The 23,666-nt window shown below is 47.6% G+C and overlaps 1 protein-coding gene across 1 annotated transcript in view; it reads left to right on the top strand.

Annotated features, from left to right (window-relative positions):
* The first annotated feature begins 2,353 nt into the window (after positions 1–2,353).
* The window catches only part of Epas1 (endothelial PAS domain protein 1), an 80,512-nt gene continuing 59,199 nt past the window's right edge, over positions 2,354–23,666 (top strand). The window contains exon 1 of the mRNA XM_050145969.1: positions 2,354–2,908. Coding sequence (XP_050001926.1) covers positions 2,883–2,908 — 26 coding nt within the window. The 5' untranslated portion in view covers positions 2,354–2,882. The remainder of the gene's footprint in view (positions 2,909–23,666) is intronic.

Here is a 23,666-nt window from a genome sequence, read left to right as displayed (position 1 = left end):
CAGCTCAGCCTTCCAAGGTCTCTTCTGCTAAGTCCCACCCACTCCAACCTGATCACAAACCGTATCCTGGGTCATGGCTGTCACTTTGACAGGATTACTGAGTCATCCTCACACCTTCCTGCTACATCCCCAGTGGCTGCTCTCTGAAGGTTTGTAGGTTAGCCCTTATCAACAGCTCATTCTTCTAATGGATTACTCTCCAAAGACTGGAGGGAACCAAAGACCTAAGCTCATCCGTGGATGCTGAAACAGCAAAAACCGCCATGTCTGGCTTATACTCTCAGTTCCTTACAAAGGTTGTTGACTGAATTCTGGCAGACCTATAAAGAGGCTTTAGGTAGGTCAGATGGTTTTGCCTTATGCAAGGTTGGGTCCTTCTGGGAATCTTATAGACACATTTCACTTATTGGTTAAAATCCCAGTTAGGAAGGGGATGCTAGTATGGGGAAGGAGCTATGCTGATATGGTTGCTGTGTTCTTGAGTGACTTTTGCAGTGTCCGCCTTCTAGGGGTTGAATCCAGGGCCCCACACAAACTTGCACCTCCAGGCCCTACCTTTCCTCTTAAAAACAAAAATCTCCCAGACAAATTTCATAACCTCAGCCCTACTGAAATGTCCCCTGCGGGTTAGAGGTATTGCTTAGTCACTTGTCAAGAGCAGCTTAGGATTCAGGAGCTCTGGTGGAAAACAACGTTAGGGCCCTGATGTTGCCAAAGTGCTTGAGGTTTTTGTTATCTGACTCTTTTCCCCCTCCCTCCATCCCAGTTTTAAGTGAAGTAGATATGCTTATAGTTTATTATAACCATACCTACTAATTTGGATTTCTCATTAAGAAAGACAAACAAATGGGTCCAATAGGGTTGTCTGGCTGGAGAAGTGTCGTGAGAAGTCATCCGCTGGCTTCTTTGAACTCACAGTCATGTGTGTAAATTCATTTCCAAGTTCTCAAGGAAAGGGTCTCTCGTTTCTGATTTTTCCACCTTTTCCCCACTCTCCCCATTCTTTCAAGAAACCTTCCCAAGTCTCCTGAAAAGCGCCCATCTTCCTGTGTGCCTACACAAACCTAAGATACACCCTCGGCCCCAATACACACCCCGCTTCTGCTTATACTTTTACTAGGAAATGTTGGTGCGAGAATAATCCAGTAAGTACGGGTCCTAGGATGGCTCAGTTTGCAGGAGCTTGCTCTCTTGGCAGTTCACACACTTGGAGCCCACGGCCTTTCTCCCAGTCTTCAAAAATCAGAGACTTCCCTGGTTTCTTTTGGAGATTTCCCTCTGATCACCACGTAGGAAATGGAAAACTGGCAGGGCAGGAACATCTCACAGGCAGAAAAGACCAAAGAGTTCTCTGCTTGCCTGTGTGGGACTTTAGAACCACCACTTCCCGCAGCTGTTGTTATCGTCCTATAACTCTGGAGCCTTAGAAGGCTGGCAAATCCAGTGACTTGGGGTCTGCTTGTCAACTCTCACTCCTAAGATCACACCAGGGAACCCACAGTGATGTTGGGTTATTTATAGAGAGCTGGCAGAGCAGGCCAGAGGACTCCAAGGCCCTACTCTCTAGCATGCGCGGCACCTCAACCGTAAACCCGGTTGAGGAAAAGACACCGGCAGAACAACCCAAGATCATTTTTGTCACGTTTTCTCCCACAATTTTCTCCCCCTGTCTTTCAGGACTCAGAAGTCAAGTTCAGCCACGCTTCGCCAAAATGAGCACACTGCCAAGGCAGGCAAACAGCACTGCGGTCGGAGTCCTGGGAATTATTCTCACCGACCGGAGGGAGCCACGCACCTGGGGCAGGGACTCATAGCAATACCCGGGAGCTGCGCCGCACGTCCCGGATCCCCGCTATGCGCTGGACCCCGGACCCCGCGCTTTGCCCTGGCTCTCAGGGAAAAGTGCAGATGAGAGGTCGCTCGCGCGAAGGCACACTCTGGGCTCAATTAGCTGACCCCGGCCACTATTCAATTCCGCGCTAACTGAGCCTTTCCGCCCGGAGTCCCACTTAGCTACTCGCCACCAGGCATACACAAAAACAAGTCTCTGACCTGCGGAAAGAGGAGGCAGGGCTGGGCGAGCGCTGGAGGAGCGCAGCCCGGGAGAAAGGGGCGGGCCGGGGTCAAGGCAGAGGCTGTGGTTGCGCCTCCCCATTGGCTAGGATGCGGTGGGCCGGCAGCCCGAGGGCGGGGGCGGAGCTTGCGTGGCGCCCCGCCCAGGATCCGCCCCGGCCCCACCCCCGGCCCACTGTGGGACTCCCGCGCCCCTCGCTCCCTCCCGCGGGCGGGCCGTCCGAGTTTTTAAAGTGGGCTGGCAGCTGAGGAAGCCGGACATTCGAGAGCGGCCGGTGCACAGCTTCGGAGTCCCCAGCGTTCCGCTCCAGGTCTCCTGAGGCGGCCGTACAATCCTCGGCAGTGTCCTGAGACTGTATGGTCATCTCAGCGGCCGCACTCGCTTGGCCCCGGATTTCTTCTAACTCGCTCTTTTCGAACCACTATTTTTTTGTTTGTTGGTTGGTTGGTTTTGTTTTGTGAAATCCCAGAAAACTGACTCCTGTTCGCGGATAAACGGAACTTCAGGTCCCTTGTCGCTACTCCCTTTTGGCGTCTTACAACCTCCTCCCACTCCTTTCCCTGGCCCCGCCTCCTCCTGCAGGTTCCTCCCTGTCACCCCTCTCCTCCCTCCTCCTCCTCCGCACCTAGCCAGCCGTCCGCAAACTTCCACCTGATTGTGCGGGACACTCGGACCTGTGAGCACTAAAGACCTTTCACACCTGCTGGGGCGACAGAGAGCCGCCGAGGGCCACCGCAAAGGCAGCGGCTGCAGCCCCTACGGGCCTAAGGAACCCAGGTGCTCCGGGTCTCGGAGGAACAAGGCGACAATGACAGCTGACAAGGAGAAGAAAAGGTAAGCGGGCGTCGGAGCCGGCGACCAACTCGGTCCCGGACAGTGGTGGAACTGCGCGAGGCGGGCGCGACCCGGGGCACTTTTGCAAGAGGGACGCGAGAGGTCTGGGAAGAAGGAGGACCGCTCTTGGGGTGCGGGGGGCGGGTGAGAGAGTGAGCAGGTGCGGGCTTTAGGTACGCGGAGCTGTGGCTTGGCAAAATTGAGTCGCGAATCCAATAGTTCAAGACCTTGAGACACAGAGAGATGACCCTGGAGGTCAGGGGTGCTTCCGTGGCGCCTTCCAAAGTCTGTAGTCCCCAGGGCACCAAGTTTCCCCCAGCCAGTGGTTTGAAATGTTTCTGGACTGATACCCTCGTCTTTCTGTTGGATTTATCTGTTGGAGCAGCAGACACGCTTTTCTTTTCTAACTAAGACCCTCCAGGTCTTTCGAGAGCGCTTCTATGCGGGCTGTATGCCCCCAAACCAGCAAGGGACAGAGTGCAAAGCGCAACTCGGGGGCGCGCCCTGGCCCGAGGAGCCGGAACATGGCCAACTGTCCTGCTCCAGAAGGCACTCAAGTTTTAGGATACACCCCCCCTTTCGCTCTCCCTATATCTAAACTCCAGCAGAGAGTGGGTAGTGACCTGGATTGCCCTGCGGGGGCAGGTGTTTTAATGTGCAGAGAGGACTGCGACACCGGGCCTCTCCGAGTGTCTGAAGAAGACAGAGAAGGGCAGCCACGAAGGCTTGCCCTTGCGAACCCTTCCGCACTGGGTGAGAGGCAACTCTGGCCAACTCGCGCTGCCCTGAGTCTCCTTCAATCCGCCCCGGATCTGTCGACACCGGGCCCTCTCAGAGCCTGGGTGGGAGCGCACTATGCGGCCACGCAGACCTGAGTACACGCTCGCCTCCTGCAAAAGTTTGTGGCAGATCACCTGTCCCTTTGCTCCTGTTTCGACCGGTGCGAGCCTTGTGCTAGAGCGTCCAGCTCTGTGCTCCGAAACTTGGCTAGGGTGACCGGAATCGAACGCGTGACGGCGGAGTGGCGCGAGCCATGAGACACCCACAGCCAGGCTGGTAAAGGACTGCGCTGAGGGCTCAGACCCCGAGCAGATTGGCTTTTGTTTGGACTTGCACGTAGGGACCCAAGCCAGGAACAGTGTATCCTCTGGCCGAAAGTGACGGCTCCCACCTCAGTGCACCGATAAGGATTTGATAAACGCGAGCGAATCGCACCCGTCCTGGCGGGGCGCCCGCACCCTTCACTGGTGGATCTCTGGGTGACGGGAGTGGGGGTGGTGCAGAGTCCGGTTCTATATTTCCCATTGTCACCCACCATACAACTCTGGGGTGCTGTGTCCTTTGAAGGTAGAGAAGTAAGGGAAAAGATTCAAGCTGTAAAGCCAATCAGAATGCAATCATAAACTATCAAAACCGCGAAGTTAGACAGCCCAGAGCCACCGGGGGAATTTGCTAAACATTTTATTACTCCCGTGCCAATGGGTGATTGTCGAATTTGCAGAGAAGAGACCTGGTGGTGATCAGTGCGAAGTGTCATCTTGCTCTTGGCTCTACCAATCACTGGGAGAAACGGGGTTTAGTGGGCAAAGCTATTTCCATACCCGCTTTCACAGCCTCCTTTACAGAGAGTTGTGGAAGAGCATGAGTCTCAGTAGGAGCAAAGTTGCATAATGACACAAAAATTATCCATGAGTGTGGCCACTTTAAGAACCAGTGAACTGCAGCCTGTGAACCCCCTAGGAGGTCGCCATAGTTAGTGCAGTGCCCTAGTGGTAGCTGGCAGGGTGTGTGTGTGTGTGTGTGTGTGTGTGTGTGTGTGTGTGTGTGTGTGTGAAGGAAAGGCAGGGCAAGCCTGTGGAAGTCCCTCGAGGCCCAATTCCTGTTAGGATAATAGTTTGAAGACTCCGGTCGTGTTGGCTAGCTTCTTGGAGCACTGAGATTAAAAACTGTGAAGCAGGACCATGAAAGCTGGTATGCCTTAAGTGGCTGCCCGAAACTTCCCAAGCACCTCATGAAAACGTGAGCTGCAGGGTTTCCTGAACTGGTAATTCCATCCACTGGTGCTTCTGAACGATTTGTATTTTTATTGGTTTAAGAGCTGTTTCTTCTCTAGAACATACTCGAACACTTGCATGTTTTTCGTTCTAGAAACAGCCCCTCAAGAATCCAGAAGGATTGTTTTATTCCCAGACATCCCTGTGTGGGTGGATATGTTTATCCATAATAATTAAGAGCCAAGTTTTTAATTGTTGACTGATCAGGTTTTGGGGGAAGCATGATCAGCTCTCTTGAGTTTAGATGAAGCAGAGGCGCATCAACCCCCCCAAGGTTCCTGACTCTAGGAAGGGCTAAGTGTGGATGTTCTCAAGTGGAGGTTTGTAGAGCACAACGATTAAGATAAATGGAAGTGAGGTCCTCGGATGTTTAGGACTCCAAGTCCAGGCCTAAGCCAGACTCTGGTCCAGGGACTTTTCATGAGTGCTCTTTTGCTAGGGGCAAGGGTACACAAGGAATTGGAGACACTTGGACCTTCACATTTTCCAACTGTGGCTCACTTCTCAGGCCTGCTGGAAAATGAAACCAAAGTCCGCCATTTGTCCAAGTCGAGGAAACATAAATCTGGATGGGTTTCTCAGGCTGAAACTTATTTTCTAATAAGAATTCCTTCAACACCTGTCAGCATTTTTCACTGATTTACAGGAACTAGAGAATGCTCCAGAACTGGTCTACAACACTGTCAGTCCAGGCACTTAAACTGTGCTTCATACAGCTTTCATGGAAATTTAGAAGGTGTCATGACAGCAGGCTTTTTTGCTTGTTTGTTTGTTTATTTGGTTTTACAAATTAAAGATTAATTTGTAAACAAGCGTGGAAGCCATAAAAAATATTTTCTCTTTCTGGGTAAGGCCCAGGAATGGTAAAACATCTCCCTCCTCCCAAGGAAAATTGGTGCTGATAAGAAGCAGAATGTCAGTGCTTTACAGCCGGTAGTTAGTATGTGGCCAGCAGAGCCCCCAGCCCTGATGCGCTTCTAGCCACTGAGGATTTCCAAGGAGCTAGTGGAGATCCCCCATCACCACAGCCAGACCCTGGACCTTCAAAACAGGGGATTTACTTTTCTAGATAATTGCAAGAGCAATTGCCTACCCATCAGTCAGCGCTGCTTTCTGTGTCTACTAACTCTAGGAAATGTAACTCCAAGGCTTGATAGTTTTCCTTTATTTCAGGGAGAAACAAAACAAAACAACAACAACAACAAAAACTATTACTCTGGTAGACGTCACTGAGCAAAACCATGGCAGGGCCCTCCTTAGTTCCTGCATGTAGCAAGTTGCTTTGTGAAGTAGAGAACATTCCACAGCTACCAGACTGTTGTGTGGCCCCGTTAGGCATTTTCACAGGGTGAAAGCCGTGAGATGAAAACAGCCTGCTTTATTTACCCCGTAAATCAGTTTCTATGTCACTGCTTCTGTGTGTGCGTGCACGCGGGCATGGTGATTTCCAGTATTCTAGGAATCTATGGTGTAAAGTGTTTAGAGATGGAAGGAACAAGCAAGCAATTCTTTTTTTTCTCTATGACTATAAAACTTTATTTTTTATTTTATTTTATTATTTTTTTAAATTCTTAATGCCCCCAGACGTGGACCTAATAATACCTTTGAAAGTCCTTGTGATTCTTTCAACGTTTAGGCTTTTCCTCTTTGAGGCAGTCTTTCCTGTTCAGCACTTCTCACTTATTTGCTTTGTAATTTTTTAGGATCTCCCCCAGTTCTGTCCTATATCAATATGATAGCTCCCTTTCCATTTTACCCCGAGGGAGCTTTCTTCATTTTATGTCCTGACCAAACTAAGGAAACTTTGGTAGTGCACAAACTACTGAACCTTTGCCCTGTTGCTGAGTCAGCAGCGCTGCCTCCCAGGACCTCCGTATTCTTTACCTGTAGTTCCCAATGCAGCCCCGTGCTGTCGACCCTTGTGATGACATTCATGCACGATATGGATCAGCAAGGGGCAGAGCGAGCACTCCCAGTCTGAAACGAGATGCTGAAAGCTAAGGAACGGGGAATAGGTTCCACACTGCCAATTGCTTGGTCTGTACTGGGAAGCAGAGAGAACCACACAAGAAGCCGTAGGTATCATCACCCATAATGGCTTTTCTCTTGTAGGGTTCAAATGTTTGAAACTAAAGAAAAGAAACTCCTGAGTGACATTTCACTTGCTAACAACACACGTCGTTATCTAGACGCATTGGCGTTAAGTGGGGGAATCTGGCTCACAGTGTCCCTGAAAGACATATAAAAAGATATAGATACTGATACTGGACACCAGCCTATACTGGATCCCGGAGACAGCCCAGCAGTGGTAGAAGTTTAGCACTTGGGGGTAGAATAAGGAAACACACGGTGACGACGATGGAGGGAGGACTTGCAGGCCTCCACAGTGACAGCTAGAGGTTTCTGCTTTCAGTGAGGACAGCTGTAGAGTTGACTGTGAAAAGTCCACGAAGGCTGAAAAGGGACTGGGCTCTTCCCCTGAGCTCTGTTAAACTGGCCTCCTGTGGTATTCAGTGTCCAAAATTCTACCAAGTGCATGTTTGCTTCTTTTGACTTTTTTTATGTTCTTTTTAAGTTATTGTCGCTCTCCCTTGAGGACTGAACCCAGAACTTTGTACATGCTGGGCAAGCATCCTCTGCCCCCATCCCTTGCTCAGCTCCTAGCAGCTTTTCAGAGGTGCTGTCATCTGGAAGAGGCAAGCTTCCTGGTTGGCTTGTTTAGCAGCCTAGAGCTGCCCTGAGTTTCAGGATCTTTCTGTGGAGGCTGCAGGCTGCCTGGGCCTACGTTTCAGAGCTAGTGTCTTTCTTATCTTGGGGAAAGCATGAAAAGAAATTGACACTCACATTTCCCATTATTACCCACCATTTGGAGATTCTTTTGTGTTCCAGAAATGGATGAGTTCTAGGGGAAGTGAACCTGCTGTGTGAGGAAGGACAAGACCAAAAGCTGTGCACTCAGTCTCCGGTGCCAGTCAGCCCTGTCCTCAGAACTTTACATGGATTAACTTTCTTAATCCCTGTACCAGCCCAGTGAGATAAGCCCTGTCATTATCCCCGCTCCGCTGATGGGAACTCAAGTACAGCAAGGTTGCTGCCCCGCGTCCCAGGCAGTACAGCAGAGAGCTGAGCCTCCACTTGGGCAAAGTATCTCCAGAGTCCACAGTCTTACCAACTGTTCCGTGCCTCCTGGCCTTCCCTAAGAGGCCCATAAAGCACTTAATACCATGTGTGAATGTGGTAAGCACTCTATAAATGATAACTTCTTTTGTTGTTGTGTTTATAATTATTATAATGACTTTCTCTCCTATGACTCATCCCTTGTATCAAACCCCACACAGGCAGGAACTAAAGAGCCAAAGGGTATTTCTAAAACTCCCGGAATCTCTTCTTATTTTTTTATAGATCTTTTCCCCCTCACCTTGAACAGGAGACAGTTCTCTATTGCCCCTAAAAGTTCAAAGCTTTCCACCCACCCTTTGCTGGTGGCAAGACTTCAATAACTGCTCAGTCTTCAGACTCCATTGTACAGGGACCTGTTAGGTGCTCTTCCTCTGTGGCTTCTGAAGAATCATCTACAAATCAAGATGCACAGGACTTCCTCTGACTCTTTGATCTTTTGAAATTGCCAGCACAGGAAGGAAAGAATGAATGGGGGGGATAAAAATGGTTATGATTGTTGTGATCATATTTTGTATTTTTATAGAGCCCTATCTGGTGAGCAGCACCAGTCCCTGTACTAAGAACCTTGAGGTCTTTTGGAGTTTCCTTGCCACAAACCATGATTACCCTGAAACATATCATAGCAGAGGGAGAAGCCAGCATAGCAACAGTTGTGTGTCACAGTGTGTGTGTGTGTGTGTGCAGTGGTTGTGGTGGGGCACCTGTGGATATATACAGCTAGCAAGACTTGTAGTTTCCAAGTAGAGTTTGCATTTGTCTGGTCTTGTTAGTTAAAAGGCACAGAAACTGATCTGAAAGTATACAATTGAGAAAAATGTCGAAGTCCTTTGAGATCCCCGAAACCAAAGAGATACGTGTGACAATGACCCAAGTGTTAGGAACTTCTGAGTGGCTTTTTTTTCCCTAATTGCTCAAGTAATTCTGGTTTGCTTATGACCTCCAATACATCCTTAAGGCTCCTTTAATATAGTGTCGCCTACCAGAAAGCACAAAATTCTTTAAGGTTATGAGTAATCTGTATGCCAGATCCTGGGAAGTAGGTGCATTCTCAAACAGAATGGGGTTTCAGAAAGAATGGCTTGCCAGTGAGTAAAACAACCACATTAAGATGTGTGTATGTGTGTACGTGCACACGTGCGTGCACACTAGAGAACTAATTCAACACTAGGAACACTTACTGATCTTTCAAAGATGTGGGTTTGACTCCCAGCACCTACATGCCCATAACTGCCTCTAAATCCAGCTCCTAGGGGATCTGACACCCTGCCTTCACAGGCACTGCAGCCACCCACACATGCCCCCTATAGTTAGTCCCACAGAGTCATGGAGATGGACCTTTGAAACTTCCCTACATTCCCCTAGTGACTCACTGCCCTCTTCACCCACTGTCACTCTTCTAGTGACAACTTCCAATTGAAAAAAAATGTAAATGTCATAGGTAAATGCTAGGAATCCGAAGATCCTTGGCTTCCACCTGGTTAGACTGCGTGGCCAACCATGTAGATGCAAACATGGATCTCCTGTGCTGCCCTGTTGACCAGGAGAGTCATGGAGTAGTCGTTCTCAACCTGTGGATCTCAGCACCTCTGGGGATCAAATGGCCTTTTCACAGGGATCACCTAAGACCATCAGAAGACAAATTTGCATTATGATTCTTAACAGTAGCACAATTACAGTTATGAAGCAGCAGCGAAGTAGTTTTCTGGTTGGGGTCCCCACAACGTGAGGAACTGTACTAAAGGTCTGCAGCATCAGGAAGGTGAGCACCACTGGTTTGGAGGCTGAGTCCCGCTGCCATCGTGACTACTCCCAAATGCCAGGGGCGGCCACTGTTGCTCTTACATGTAAGTCAGGATTTTCGTGGCCTCCTTTGGTCTCTTGTTGGTTTGAAGTGCATAGTTAGTTGGCCTCTATCTAACTGTGGGAAGTCGGTAGTTTGCTAAGAATAAAAGGATACATAGGATCCATCTAAGAAAGTTCATTAGTCCTTTAAAATATGTCAACTATAGTATATGATTTGGGACTGGTAATAATTTAAACCACGATACTGCGTGTCTAGCTATGTAGTGTTCTGTCTTCTGAAGGTATTGCGAATGAATACACATTCACTCCTGGTTAGAAACTCTGGCTGTCCTCACTGTGTGAGATTCGTCCTGACTGCCTCTTGTAGGAGATGGGGAAACAAGAACAGTATGTTATCGTCTTTTTGCATTTGGGAACTAGAGCTGCTGAAAGAACCAAACCGCGTCATCTGAAGCCAAACCTAGAGGTGGATCTAGGTGTGGCAGGGCTGGGCCCCAGGACACCGCCTCAGGCTCCTGGTTTGGTTTGGTTTGGTTTTGTGGGGGGGGGGGGGCGTGAGCATGGTCAGGGAAGCAACTCAAACTGCAGCTCTAGCTCCTCTCATTACTAATGAGTAATTACAGTAAATATTTACTGGCCTCCTTCCTACCTTTACGACTTCCTGTTGCTGAAGCACTTTGGAGTGTTGAGAAAGATTGTTCTGGAAAATACGTCATACACGGTTGCAGGAAAAGAGTGCCTTTAAGCATACACACACACACACACACAGAGTCACTTGGCTTTGCTTATAAATTCTGTGTGGGAATAACAGAAAATTATACCTTCAAGGGCCTGAAAAGCTTACCTTTTCAGAACAAAGTTTTAAAAATAATTCTCAGCTCCTAGGTGAATGGGAGAAGCAGACATGATGTTTGTAACAAAACTATAACCTTCTAGTGCTTTCTGAATGAAAACAGTAGTGCTTGATAGAGTAAATCAAGATATATAAAATATGCCATGTGGGCAGTTCCCCAAGTTCCAGAACTTGTAATATTGCTTTTTTCCTATATATTTAGTGGTTTTTTTTTTTTGTTAAATCAGCCCAGTGCAATAGCATTTTCAGTAAGTTTCTGTGAGCCATTGTACCCTTGTGTTTCTCTCTGATGTGTCCAAGAGTTCTCAGATGCTATTTTAGAATGACAGCCTTCACTCCAGGCCTGGCTGAGGTCGATGGAGCTAATTTTGGTGCCTAGGGTAAAGGGAGAGAGAGAGCATGTGCAGAGCCAAAAGGCTTTCTTGTCCCAGGCTTAGAGCAGTGTGGTGTTACCAAACACACCACATTTCACCTTTAAAGCCTTTATTTGTATGCTTGCACAACAAATGTTTACCTAGGTATTCAGATAAGGAAAATATGAAGGTCACATTTCACTGGTGACAAGGGAGTGTCTATAATTGTAGCCGTATCACCGTGTAGCAGAAGTCTCTTCTATTCTATACCCAGGACTTAAGGGAATTAATGGTGGGTGGGGCATAGAAGTCAAGGCCCGTCTCAGCTTCTCTTTCTGGCTTTATTACTGACACTAGGCTGTTTTGGCTCAGCCAATGTGCCCCACCCATTTGGTGAAGCCAGAGGGAATTCTAGTGGCCTCTGTGGGCATCTGTGGCCCCACTCTAGTCGTCTGGCATTAGATGGAAATGGATTACCCATACATTTGCTTAGGAAAAGCCCTGGCACTGGCATGGTTTTCCTAGGCTAATAAAGACGTTTACATGGTACCAATACTTCCCTGTTGTCCTGGGAGCACAGCCAATCTCCCTTGTGGCAAGGGGGTTCTGTGCAGACTAGGCTGTTTCTCTGAAGATATTCAAGGATTAGCTAGATGCCCAGCGCCTAAATGAAAAGGTAGCAGCTTGACCCAAAGTCCTTTCCAAGGGGAGTTTATGTGATAGTTGACTTTGCTGGCAAGGAGGAGCCCACCCAGATCTCCCGCTTGCTCCGCTCACTATTACCCATGATGCCTCCTGAGTTCCAGTCACAAGTTTCTCTCCTCTGCCACAAAGGCATTGCCGTCGTACTCATTCCTACCTGTTTCTTTACCTTAGCCCATGCCTGGTTGGCTTTCCTCTAGACCCAAATGGCTCACACTTTTCCTCCCATAGGCCTAAGCGCTCTTCCTTTAATAGAATCCCATGGTCATTTCCACTCTGTCACCTCCCCCTCCATTTGTTATAGCTTTTGCTTATGTTTGCCAAAGAGACGGTTATATTTCCTTGTTATCTAGTGACATTTTATTTGTTCTTGCCTTTCCAAGAAGATTGCACATTGCCCAAGAGCAGGAATGTCTGATTTTCGATGTGGCCTATAAAACCTTGATCCTTTCTGTTCCTCTCTGAAATCATGTTTCATTAAAAAAAAAAAAAAGTTCCTGACTTGCTTTGTTGATGCGCCCTGGGTTAGTTAGAAAGCCCATTTCTTGGACTCAGCTCTCTCCATCCACACAACTTCCCTTCATGGGTTTCTGCTTAGTAAGAACAAAAAAGAAAATAACGGGGGAGGTCATGGACCAGATGAACATTACCTGCTATCAAATGCAGGATCAGGCAGGTTAGGATGTCAGTGCCTCACATCCAAGAAGTACAATATTCTCAGGCAAACGCCAGCTAAACGACAAAGTCCCCCGGCTTAACTCAGAAGTTAACCCATTGCCTGGTGGGAAGTTGTGCAGCTAGACACCAGCTCTCAGAGGGCTTCTTCCCTGGAAAGCCTTCTCTGGTCAGCAGCACACTGCAGCCCTGTATCAAGCTGGTCTTCAGTCTGAATTTTTTTTAATTGAATAATTATTTTAAAACCTGCTTTCTTATCTCCATTTTAGGTGCTCTGTAGTCGTTTCTAGAAGGAATTCGGGAATATGGGCACCGTAGTGCAGAGAGATGGAAAACACAGGCTCAGATCAGTTTAACGCATCTGTATGTGATAATCATCACGCAAGTGATGAGGTTTGTGGTAACGGCGGCCTTGCACTGAGCATGTGTGTTTGCAGGGCTGTCTACTGATCTGGGGACTTTGCTGCACAGAAGCATCACAGTGAGGCATTTGACCTGCTCTGGCCTCTTCAAATGACTCGTGTGTGGTGGTTGACATTGATGGATATCCTAGCTGCATCTTTAGGATGCTGCCATCTTCTTATGGAGAAAAACAAAAACAGAAGATGGTAGGAACTGAGGGCTCTTGTTATGCAGAGTTAAAAAAGACATGATGATTTGAGAGAAGAGCATTACTTAAGACTCAGTCTTGAATATTAGAATCTGGTTTGCACAGGCAGCAGCCATAGGCTGCTCCAATGGGGACGGACTAGGAATGAGCAGATGGCAAGGCATAAGTGTACAGGCCAGGGCTGGCAAGTGCCTCTTCCACAGCGCCGAATCAGTAGCTCTTATAATAGAAGAGATGGGGCCCGGGCCTGAGCCTGTCCTAGGAAATTTGGGGACAGGTTTTCTCAAGTGCGGTGATGACATCTTTAGCGTTCCTCTTTGGGGACAATAGAAGTTGTTCAGGGCACTGTTGTTATCCTTCTCCCATGAGCCAAGCTGGAGTGTGAACACCTAGGACTGACCGAAGGAAGCCCTGGTGGTCCTCCGTAACAGCAACCTCAAGCACAGCGCCCACAGGTCTTACGAAACTGGCTCTCATTTAGGTACACGTTCCTGTTTTGCTTGCACAATGACTTGGGAGTAATAGGTGCTAGAGTTCAGAATGAGACCAGAAAGGGAATGAGCTGCTAGTACCCTAAAACAGTGATGCCCCGCATCCTCATCTTCTTGCTCTGATGGCAAAGCCTTTGTCTCCTGAGGGATTTGGTGAGGTCATGCATTCTATCCCTTCTTGCCATTTCTCATTAAAGATAAGGCACCCACCATGTGAGGGAGTTCCACAGCCAAGGCCGCGTCAGACCATTGCTTGTCAGTCTCTCCTGGTAGCTCTTCATCACACATCCTGCCCAGATGCTCTGGCCAAGTGGCTCTGTGACCTTCTCCTTTTCTGCTATGTAGCCACACCACTCCTTAAAACCCAGCTCTGATGTTCTGAGTCTGGCGGTGCCAGTAGAGTGAGGAGAAAAAAGGAGTCATCTTTCGGAGTCACCTGGGTGGACAGTCGGAGCCCTTTTCTCTCCGCCAGCAGGTGTGACCTTCTCCCTGGAGGAATTCAGAAGCACTTAAGGTCACAGCTGAACATTTGTGGACCAGGAGTCAGTCAAAGATCCCAAATCCCTGGACAAGATCCCACTCCAGGGACAGCAGAGGCCAGCAATCTCATCATAGTTACGCTAGCTTACCCTGCCTGTGGCTCTTCAAGGGAGGATATTGCTCTCGACTGCTTTGTGCTTAAAATTTAACCTCCCGACGACAATTGTACGTCTTGGTTCTTTTCTGTCCCCTTTTCTGTGGTTGGTAACTGGTTGCAGAATGGAGAAGCTGCTGCTCAGTCCTGGCAGGTTGGTTAGGCCAATGGTTTGCTTTGATGTGCTTGCTGTGTGAGCATCATGCCTGAGCCCAGAGATGAGTTTTCTGGATCAGGGGGCTTTAATCACCTTGCCAGAACCAGAAAGGGACAGAAGGCAGCAGAACCTTGCAGCACAACGCAAACCGGTCCTTATCCATGGGCCAACTAAGACCTTGGGCGTTCCTCTGGAAGCCTCGAGAAAACTCTAAGAAACCCTAAGACCACAGGTTGCCATGTTCTAGATCTTGCCACACTATGCGAGTCTAGCATCTACATTCCCATCGCTCCTTACAGGCATCAGAAAAGAAAAAGGAAGTCACCTTAACCAGGTTCACCTGTGACTAGACATCTGCCAACCTGTGAGTCATTTCATGTCTATACAATTGTGTTTATTTCCTGAATATAAGGTTTTCTTAATGTTCCAAAAAAAAGAATGTGTAAGCACATGTGTTTTTATGCATGCAAAGGTATCTGCAGAGACCAGAAGAGGGAGTTGGATTCCCTGGAGCTGGAATTACAAGTGGTTGCAAGCCACCAGGCATGGGTGCTTGGAACTGGGCCTGGCTCCTCAGCTAGAGGCTACATGCTCTTAACTGATGAGTAGTCTCACTAGCTTCCATGTTCACTTTCTTTTCCAAAGTAAAAGGTCCTTTTTAAAAAATCCACTTTGCTTCTCTGAAACTCACAGCAGGTTCTGTCTGGTCTTGGTCAGTGAGATGCTAGGGTCTAGGTCTATCTCAAGCTAGTGTGGTCCCCATGTGCTCTAGCTAGGTCAAGGCTGTGGGGAGAGTCAGAGGACTAGAAGCAGGCAGCTGTCTGAGTGGCTGAGCCTGCTCTTAAGCACATTAGAAACTGGTTTTCGTCTAAATCAACAGGTGCCTTGTGGCTCTAGCCACCTATACGTAGTTCCTTGTATGGGGACAAACATCACTACAAGGGTGGCGACTTCACCTTAATTCTCCTTGAGTTAGGTCTCTAGAGCCCTTGTTTATTTTGGGGAGTGACAAGCTTTCACCCACTTGAATTCCTTGGCCTCCAAATAGCGTCAGAATGACCACAAGCATTTTGTGTTTCTTTGCTTTTGTTTTTGCCAAGCAGATTCTAAACGCTCTTGGTGCCGCCTTCTCTTGTTTTGTGTCCTTGGCGTAGCCTGTCTCCCCATGAAGCTCAAAGACACTTTCGGCAGTCCTTAGGAGCCGGAAAGACTGTCCTGTGTTTCTCTCTGGGTTGTGTGGCCCAGGATGGAGATTCCACCCTGTGTGTGTTTCCCATGAGTGCTAGATGCATGCGCGGCTCTCTCCAAATATCATTATGGGATTAAAACCAGGTAATGTTTTAATAAGACCACGTATTTGAAAAGTCTACTTAAAAGCTCACTTTGTCAGCATTATCTCAATGGAAAGAACTTTGAAACGTATAAAGTACAAACCTTCAAGGCATTGTAATTAAAATGCCCTGCAATATAATCATTAGGCGTATTATTACCTCTTACAGGGAACCGACTGCAGTTGGAAGCCTTGGCAGAGTCTAAAGGAGACTCTGGTTCCAGGCCCCTCGGTGGCCCTCTCCTCTGTCTGGGCTTTTTGGGCCTGTGGGCTCTTGCCAATCGTGACATTGAGTTGAGTGATATTTTTGTCCATACCCTGAGAGTGAGGAAATCTGATTAGCACCAAGGGACTGAAGAAAGTCCTAGTAAGTATCAGATCATACGCCCTCCATGCTTGCTTTGTTTCCCCTCAGCTGCAGAGGAGGAGAGGTCACAGGTCAGTGTTCATGTCAAGGATGAGATCCCTTGACGCAGCATACCTAATCTGTAGACTCCAGGACTGCTGGGGCCGCAGCTGCGCGGGTTCTTCTTGTCGCTCTATGCCCAAGAAAATGAACCACAGTGTAGAAACAGTTGAGTATGGACAGCTGAAAGTGACCTTGGTCTCCTGAGTTGCTGGAAGTGAGAAAGAAGCTGCGGATGGAGAGGCCTGCTGGGCTACACACTGACCATGGGACTTGGTAGGTCACTCGGCTCTGGCCTCAGAGCATCAGTAACATGTCTGAACCACATACCTCCGTGCCTGCTTTTCCTTCAGCCACGCCCGGGAGACTGACCAGCTGACCTCAGGTCTCCTCAGGGGAGTCTTTCGTGACTCCTTCACCTGACCTCTAGCCCTGTCCCATGTCTCTGCTGTGGTTTACATATTTGCTTCTGGCCGTCGTGACCCCCCTGCTGGGGTGAAACTGTGGAGGTGCAGGCTCCACACAGGCCTTGCTTGCCCTCTCGTGCTTGGCGGTTAGAACAGAGCCTGCGCATATTGGTGTTTCTTAAATATTCATTCTGTGAAATAACTGCGCTGTTATTGTGGGGTGTCGCCCTCAGCATTACCACTACTTAAATAATTGCCTAGTGTTTAATGTTTTCCTAAAGCTGATTTTGTTTTTATTTTCTGAGGGAGGGTCTTGCTATGTAGCCCATGCTGGTTTCCCATGTGCTAGGATTACATGGATGCCAACATACTTGACCCTTTCCAAAGCTCTTGACGGAAACGTAAGGAATTGTCTTTTTTAGCTTATAGATGATGTAATTCAGACAAAAGAGGGTAATGACCATGGCATGGATCGGCTGCGCCTGTATTAATAGATTCCTAGCCCCAGACTATTCATAAAGACCCGTGCTGCCTCTCTTGGCACCTTAGTTTTCTGTTGTGGCGATGTTATTATTGTTTGTCATATTTGGCAATGTTTACACCGGACAAGTAGGGACCATTGTGTGCCGGTAGCGTCTGGGAATGCACAACCAAGTCTCAGGGGAATGGCCATTGCTGTTCTTACCACAATTAGAAATGGTCAGGCCAGGAGCAACATTGGGGTAGGTGCTGCCCCTGCACAGCGGGTTCTGTGTCTCCATGGGGTGGGGATCCTAGCACTACAACCCCACGAATGCCCACCCTGACCCTCCCACTTACATTCAAGTATGGACTTTTTGCAGGGGACGATGTTCTATGTTTAGTGAGTTTTCTCAGAAGAGGTGGGTACTGGCCAGCTAGATGACCATCCCTGGCCTCAGTTTCCCTTCCTTTAAAATGAACCATCTCTTAGAGCTCTTCCTCTCCAAAAATATATTCCATCCATCAGGAGTTCCTGCTGGCCTGACTCAGCTCACCTCTGTGCGTGCAGAAGGACTAACAGCCTACTCCCAAAATTAAAACAAAACAAAACTGAGTGAGGCGTGATACGTGGTGTGATAGAGGGTCCCCAAAAGGAGACAACTGAATGTCCAGGAGGAGCCACGTCTCCATCTCCTGGGGATCCAGGCTTCTGGGACGAGAGAGAGCACCTAGATCGGAACATGGATGTTCCGACGCCGTCACTCTACAGTGGTGGGGCGCGGCCTCTGTGTCTCTGTTTTCATATCCCTACTGTACATAAACTACTGCAGAGGAAGGGCCACCGCTACTGTGACTCCTATATGTGAATATATGTGTTGTGCTCAGGCCTAGTGCTGACACGAATTGATTGGCAAAAGCAGCCTGAAAATGCCGTGTCCTTCAGCCTGAAACATGGAGGCAGAAGTGAGCTAGAAAGTCTGTAAGGCCTTGAGAGAAAGGCTTAAGTTATTGAATGAAGTCATGCTGCCCCGGGGGAGGGGCCAATCATGCTGTAGGACCGAGGTGAGTCACAGTGCAAGAGTGTTGGGGAGTCACCTTGAACTTGGGCCAAAAAAGTAGAAATATTGGGACTCGCGTTTATCAGCCTCCTATCAGGTACATCAAGTTCTGGACGGCCACCCACTGGCCAGAGACATGATGTGGCCGGCTCTGCTCTGCCGCCCGCCCTCCCAACTGCCCTGGGAAGGCTTTCTGCTGGCTTCAGCCCCGCTGAGCAAAGTCCGCTTGTTCGCTGGAGTTCACACAGAATCCTTGCCAGGCCTGCCCAGAATCCTGTCTCCTCTGACTTCCTGTGTTCTTGCATAATATTTCCTTGCCTCTTGAATGGCTGGCCCCAGTGCGGGGGCAGTTCCCCGGCCCTGCTGGATAGCGAGTAGGATGTGGAGGGAGGATGGGTGGCATTTGCATCTGACCCATGGGTGCCCTGGGTCTTCATGGTTGAGGGCCATGGAGGCAGAGCCTCTCGAACTGCTTGATGTAAGATTTTAGCAAGAAGGGATTTAGGGGACACTGCAGACCTATGCACACACTCGCTTGCACATGGCAGTACCCCTGTCTTGTATTCATAAGTCATCGCTCCTGTAAAATTGTTAAAGTGGCTAAATTGTTTTCTTCTGATCATAAAAAATATGAATTATTCCCATAAAGTCACCATATAAGAAAATCACCAAAATTCTGTCACCTCACGATAACAAGTTGCATTAACTTCCTCTGTGTCAGAATCCCTGATAGGTGGCTGTGGGACGTCAGTATTATCAGCTGCATTCAGGTCTGCTCAGAGGCACGGCTTCATGAAACTCCTGTTCGGTGCATTCGAGGCTCAACAAGCAGTGGTAACCAGCGCACCAATTGTTCTCAAGCCTGGAAAGCAATGTCCCTCTTGAAGTTCTGACTGATATGCTGGTATCCCTGAAATAACTGCAAAATAAAAGGTTATGTGCCCGTGTAGGCCTTTCTGTAGGCTTAGAATGATTCACATGGTTACATGGGAGGAGGCGGTGCCAGCGACAGCTCCAAGGGCTGGGCTAGGTCTCGCTTTGGGGAAAATGATCTCTCAGGAGGACTGTGTGTGCCTTAAGCTAGGAACCCACTAGCAGGTAGAGCAAGTGTTGCTTTAGTGGCTTTCCCATCCCAAGATTTCAAAGAAATTCCAATTAATTTTACTTGGCGACAATCCTCCTGAAAATGTGTGACACAATCCATATCTTTAAAGAAGGGACCTCTCCTTGTCCTGTGTTGTTATTATATGAGAACTTGGAATCATCAGTAGTGTTGTTCAGATTTGCTTCTAATGTGATTATTGAAAACAGAAGCATACTATAGATTCAGGGTGTCCACCTTGCCTCTGAAAGCAGTACTTTCTTGAGGGCAGTGATGAGCATTTGCACCCCGCGTGCTGAAAGGGTGGCAAATCCACGGTCTGCATCAACACAATGGATGCTCCTGTACTGGATTTGGGTGTCTGTCTATAGCATTTGTCTGTTTCAACTACCCCTTAACCTGGATTAACTGTCTCCAAAATTGATTCTGCCAGGGCCTCACAAATTGCTAGGAGAGTGTTCTACCACGGAACTACATCCTTGGCCATATGTATATCTCCAAAAGTTGCAGTTTGAGACTGGGCTTAATTACTTTGCCATTTGGAATTGTTTGTAAGGTTTGCTTTTGAGTCAAGACACGTTGTTTCCTAGACTCCCTGGCTTCAACCTTTTACCTAAATCAAAAAGCAGGAGAACACTCTCAGCTTAAGCACGTTTACTTTAAACTTCTCAGGCATCTTGTAAAACAAAAACTTGCTACAAAATTTGGCACCAGTAGACTATAAGGATTTACCTCATTTTGTTGATAGTTGCCCGCAAATGATCTATTGTAACAATTTGCATAATTACAGTCTCTCTTTCAACTTATTCACCCTGCATGCCCTATTTAAGATTTACTGGCCAGTCTGTTATTACATCAAATTCCTTGAAACTGTATTCCTGAGGAATGATGGAGCTAAGAGTTAGAGAGAAGAATTAATGATCTTTTCTTCTGCTTTTCAAAATCTTCTCTATGGACTAATTTAGCGAGTGATTTTTGAGACTGCTCTCTTTACTCGGTCAGTACCTGATTTTGCTGGGTTCCGGGACACTCATGCGCATTTGGGAAGCAGGAAGGGACAAGAAGCCTGAATCGGCAGTCAGAATTATGAAACAGGACTTTGTTAAAATTGATAGGTCTGTACAATGAACGTGCGGCAGCTGTTGGCATGGCAACTCCTACGTGGCAAAGTGCACAGAGCTCACAGATGACTTTAGCAGTACTCCGTGTTAATTTGATAAATGGCTTTTTTAATAGTAGTTTGTGGGCTAATGGAAAGGTTGAAGCAAAGCCTCATTAATGGAAGGGAGGATGGGGACTTTGAAGCTACTGGGTGAAGCTGGAGAGCCACAGCCAAGTCTCCATTTCCAGCTAAGTGTCTCTTTTTACAGGAGAGGACCTTGAAGTGTGGCAAAGTGAAGTACAGGAGGAAGCTGCCTTAAAAGTAGGCATCGGCCCTAATTTTTAGTTTTAGGCATGGAGTTCAGGGTCCTTCTTATTCAGTACGTTTACTTTGTGTGGAGTTTATCCTAGGACACCGTAAGAGCTTTGCGCTGTGTTTTCATTTCCTTATTGGTGGTAGAGCAGGGGGTGTTATGGTGGCTGACGCGTCTGGTATAGTTTAGCTATGGTTTTGGGTTGTTTGTTTGTGTTCTGATAGGAGTTATTTGTTTACTTTTGTTTTTTGTTTGTTTATTGATCCAGGGTCTCAAGTAACTCAGGCTAGCCTCAAACACCCAATACAGCTGAGTATGACCTTGAACTTCTGATCCTTCTGCCTCTAACTCCAGAGTTCTGGGATGGTAGTCATGAACCTCTGTACCTAGCTTATGTGGTGCAGGGGACCGAACCCAGAGTTTCCTGCATACTAGGTTCTCTACCAGTTAGCTTCGTCCTTTCCTGCATGCTAGGTACTCTATCAGTTAGCTTCGTCCTTTCCTGGTTCAGCGTTTTTAATCGTACAATTCGGTGGTATTAACCACACACACTTTGCTGTGCTGACATCACCACTGTCCATCTCGAGGACTCTTTCCTCATCCCACTGAAACTCTGCATCTGCTAAACAGTAGTTCTCTACTCCTGCCCAGACCCCTGGAAACCACCATTCTACTTTCTCTATGAATACGACAATTCAAAGGTACCTCACATAAGTGAAAACATAAAGTATTCTTTTGTGTCTGATTTTTTTGCAACTTAGCATCTTTTCATTTCATCCATGTTATAGCAATGATCAAAACTTCATTTCTTTTTAAAATTGAAGAATCTATTTTACGTACATACTACATGATATTTATCTACTGATCATCAATGGACATTTTGATTGTCTCCTTCTTCGGTAGTTGGGAGCATTGCTTTATGTGTGTGGGTTTATAAACATCTCCTTGAGTCCCTGTTTTTGATTTTTTTTTTAGGGTATAGTACCTAGAAGTGAAACTCCTGGGACATACAGCAACTTTATATTTAGTCTTTGAGGAGCTGCCATGGTGTTCCATAGCAACTGTATGGCCTTGCATTCTGAGCAGTGCTCAAGGGTACCAGCTTCTTTGTATCCTTGCCAGCGAGGAGCATCAGTTTTCCTAATGATTACTGATTCTATTGTGGTTATAGACATGTTGCCCTGGCACCTCGTACATATGTGGCATGGGTGCGACTGGACATCACCGACCCATTGTTTATACCTATGAGGCAGATGAGGCTTTCCATGGTAAAGGTGGGGGCATGAAAAGAATCAGGAGGGAAGGAGAGACCATGTGGTCAGCATCTCTGGGGGAGGGAAATGTATCAGGAGGGAAGGAGAGACCATGTGGTCAGTATCTCTGGTCCAGGCACCTCAGAGGACCTACAGGGGAGCAGATGAAACTTTAAATAGAGGCCTTTGAGACTTTTGACAGAAACTTAGAATGAGTTTTAACTACAGCAAGCATGCTGAAGGCTGGCTTTACCTTGGTAATCCTTCCTGGTTAGCACTGCAGGTAGGTGTTAGCATCCCTCTTCCAGAGAACAAGCGTTGTTGCCCTCTGCTCTAGGAGCCTGGGCCCATTTTCCTTCCTCTTCTTGGGGAAACAAATCATACAGACGTCTTGCCAAGTGCTTGATTAGGGCTTTGGACCATTCTGCTGTCTAGTTTTTCTACTTGAAGCAGTATGTAAATCTCTCCTCTTCCCAATGTTAAATTGGCAGCCTAGATTTAGAACTTACAGGACACCTTCTAGCCATTTGCAGTGGATGGAAAGCTAGCTTTTGTCCTTACAAGGAAGTAGTACAGGTCTTACAGCTAACTGTCTCTTCCTTATAACAGGCTTCGAAACTGGTGCACATATTCAAGCTGTACAGGGGTCATCTAAACTCAAGAGTGCAGGCTGGGGACATGGCTTAGTGGTTAAGAACACTTCTGAAAGCAAGACGACCCGAGTTTGAGTCACCAGCACCGATGCGAAAGCATGGCCCTGCATGTCTGTGACCCCCAGGCACTGGAAGGCAGACTAGCAGATTCTGGGAGTTCATTGGCTAGTTGGCCTAGCCAAAAATGGCCAGCTTCAGATTCACTGAGAGATACTATCTCAAAACAAAAAGTGAAGAGTGATAAAGATCAGAGTCCATGTGCATGCGCACGCGCGTGTGCACACACACACAAAGACACACGCACACTCACACACACACCCCCAAACTCCTCTGGGTGCTGAATGTTCTCAGAGTATCTTATTGAGTTTTTTCCCTTCCTGTCAAGTTCCCAGGAGACACTGACAGTGCTGGCACTCAGTCCAGACTTTGAGAACTGATGCTTTACATTGAGACTGAGAAATGGGCAACAAGACATAGAAAGACCAAATGACTTCCATCTTAAATACTACGGGTGACAGAATTTGAGCTTGAATATGGGTGGACGCTCTAAAGCCCCTGCTGCTTCTGTCATATCAAAAGGGGCAGAAGCACAGTCCCGGAGCATTCTGCTTCTGCTATTCCAAGGAGACACAGCATTAACCTGTCGTAGCCCAAAGGTGGTCTCAGAGGCCTGCTGCTCCCGGCTGTCCCTTCTCATCATTGGAGCTGACATTGGTTAAAATCAACTAATGATGGCTAAAACAAAAACCTTCATCCAGGCTCATCTCTGGGTTGCCTAGGAGGGGAGCAGTTGGTAGCTCAGAAATGGGAGAGACATGGCATCCCCAAATTGGGCTAGGCCTGGACAGAACACAGCCAGAGTCTGGGACTCAGGCAACACAGGGCTTAAAAAGTTCAAAACGCCGATAAAGTTACTAAAGAGGGTTTTGTTGTTGTTTGTTTTGCTTTGTTTTTTACATTTCCATTTTTTTCTTAATGCACATCTCCTATGTTCCAAACATTCCACTATTTGGCACGAAGTATGGTGACAGATATTAAAATCGTGCTCAATAAACACTTGCCAAGAAAGGCAAACACAGTAGGTGCCAGAGGCAACTGTGTGCAAACATGATGAAAGCTTCCACCCGAGCAGGAGGGATAAACAAGATGGAACAAGAGGA

This window comes from Alexandromys fortis, unplaced genomic scaffold, assembly GCF_014885135.2.
Source record: "Alexandromys fortis isolate MF-2015 unplaced genomic scaffold, M_Fortis_MF-2015_v1.1 scaffold_42, whole genome shotgun sequence".
Taxonomy (NCBI): domain Eukaryota; kingdom Metazoa; phylum Chordata; class Mammalia; order Rodentia; family Cricetidae; genus Alexandromys; species Alexandromys fortis.
The sequence above is the reverse complement of the archived record's forward strand: the minus strand, read 5'-3'. Positions and strand labels throughout refer to the sequence as shown.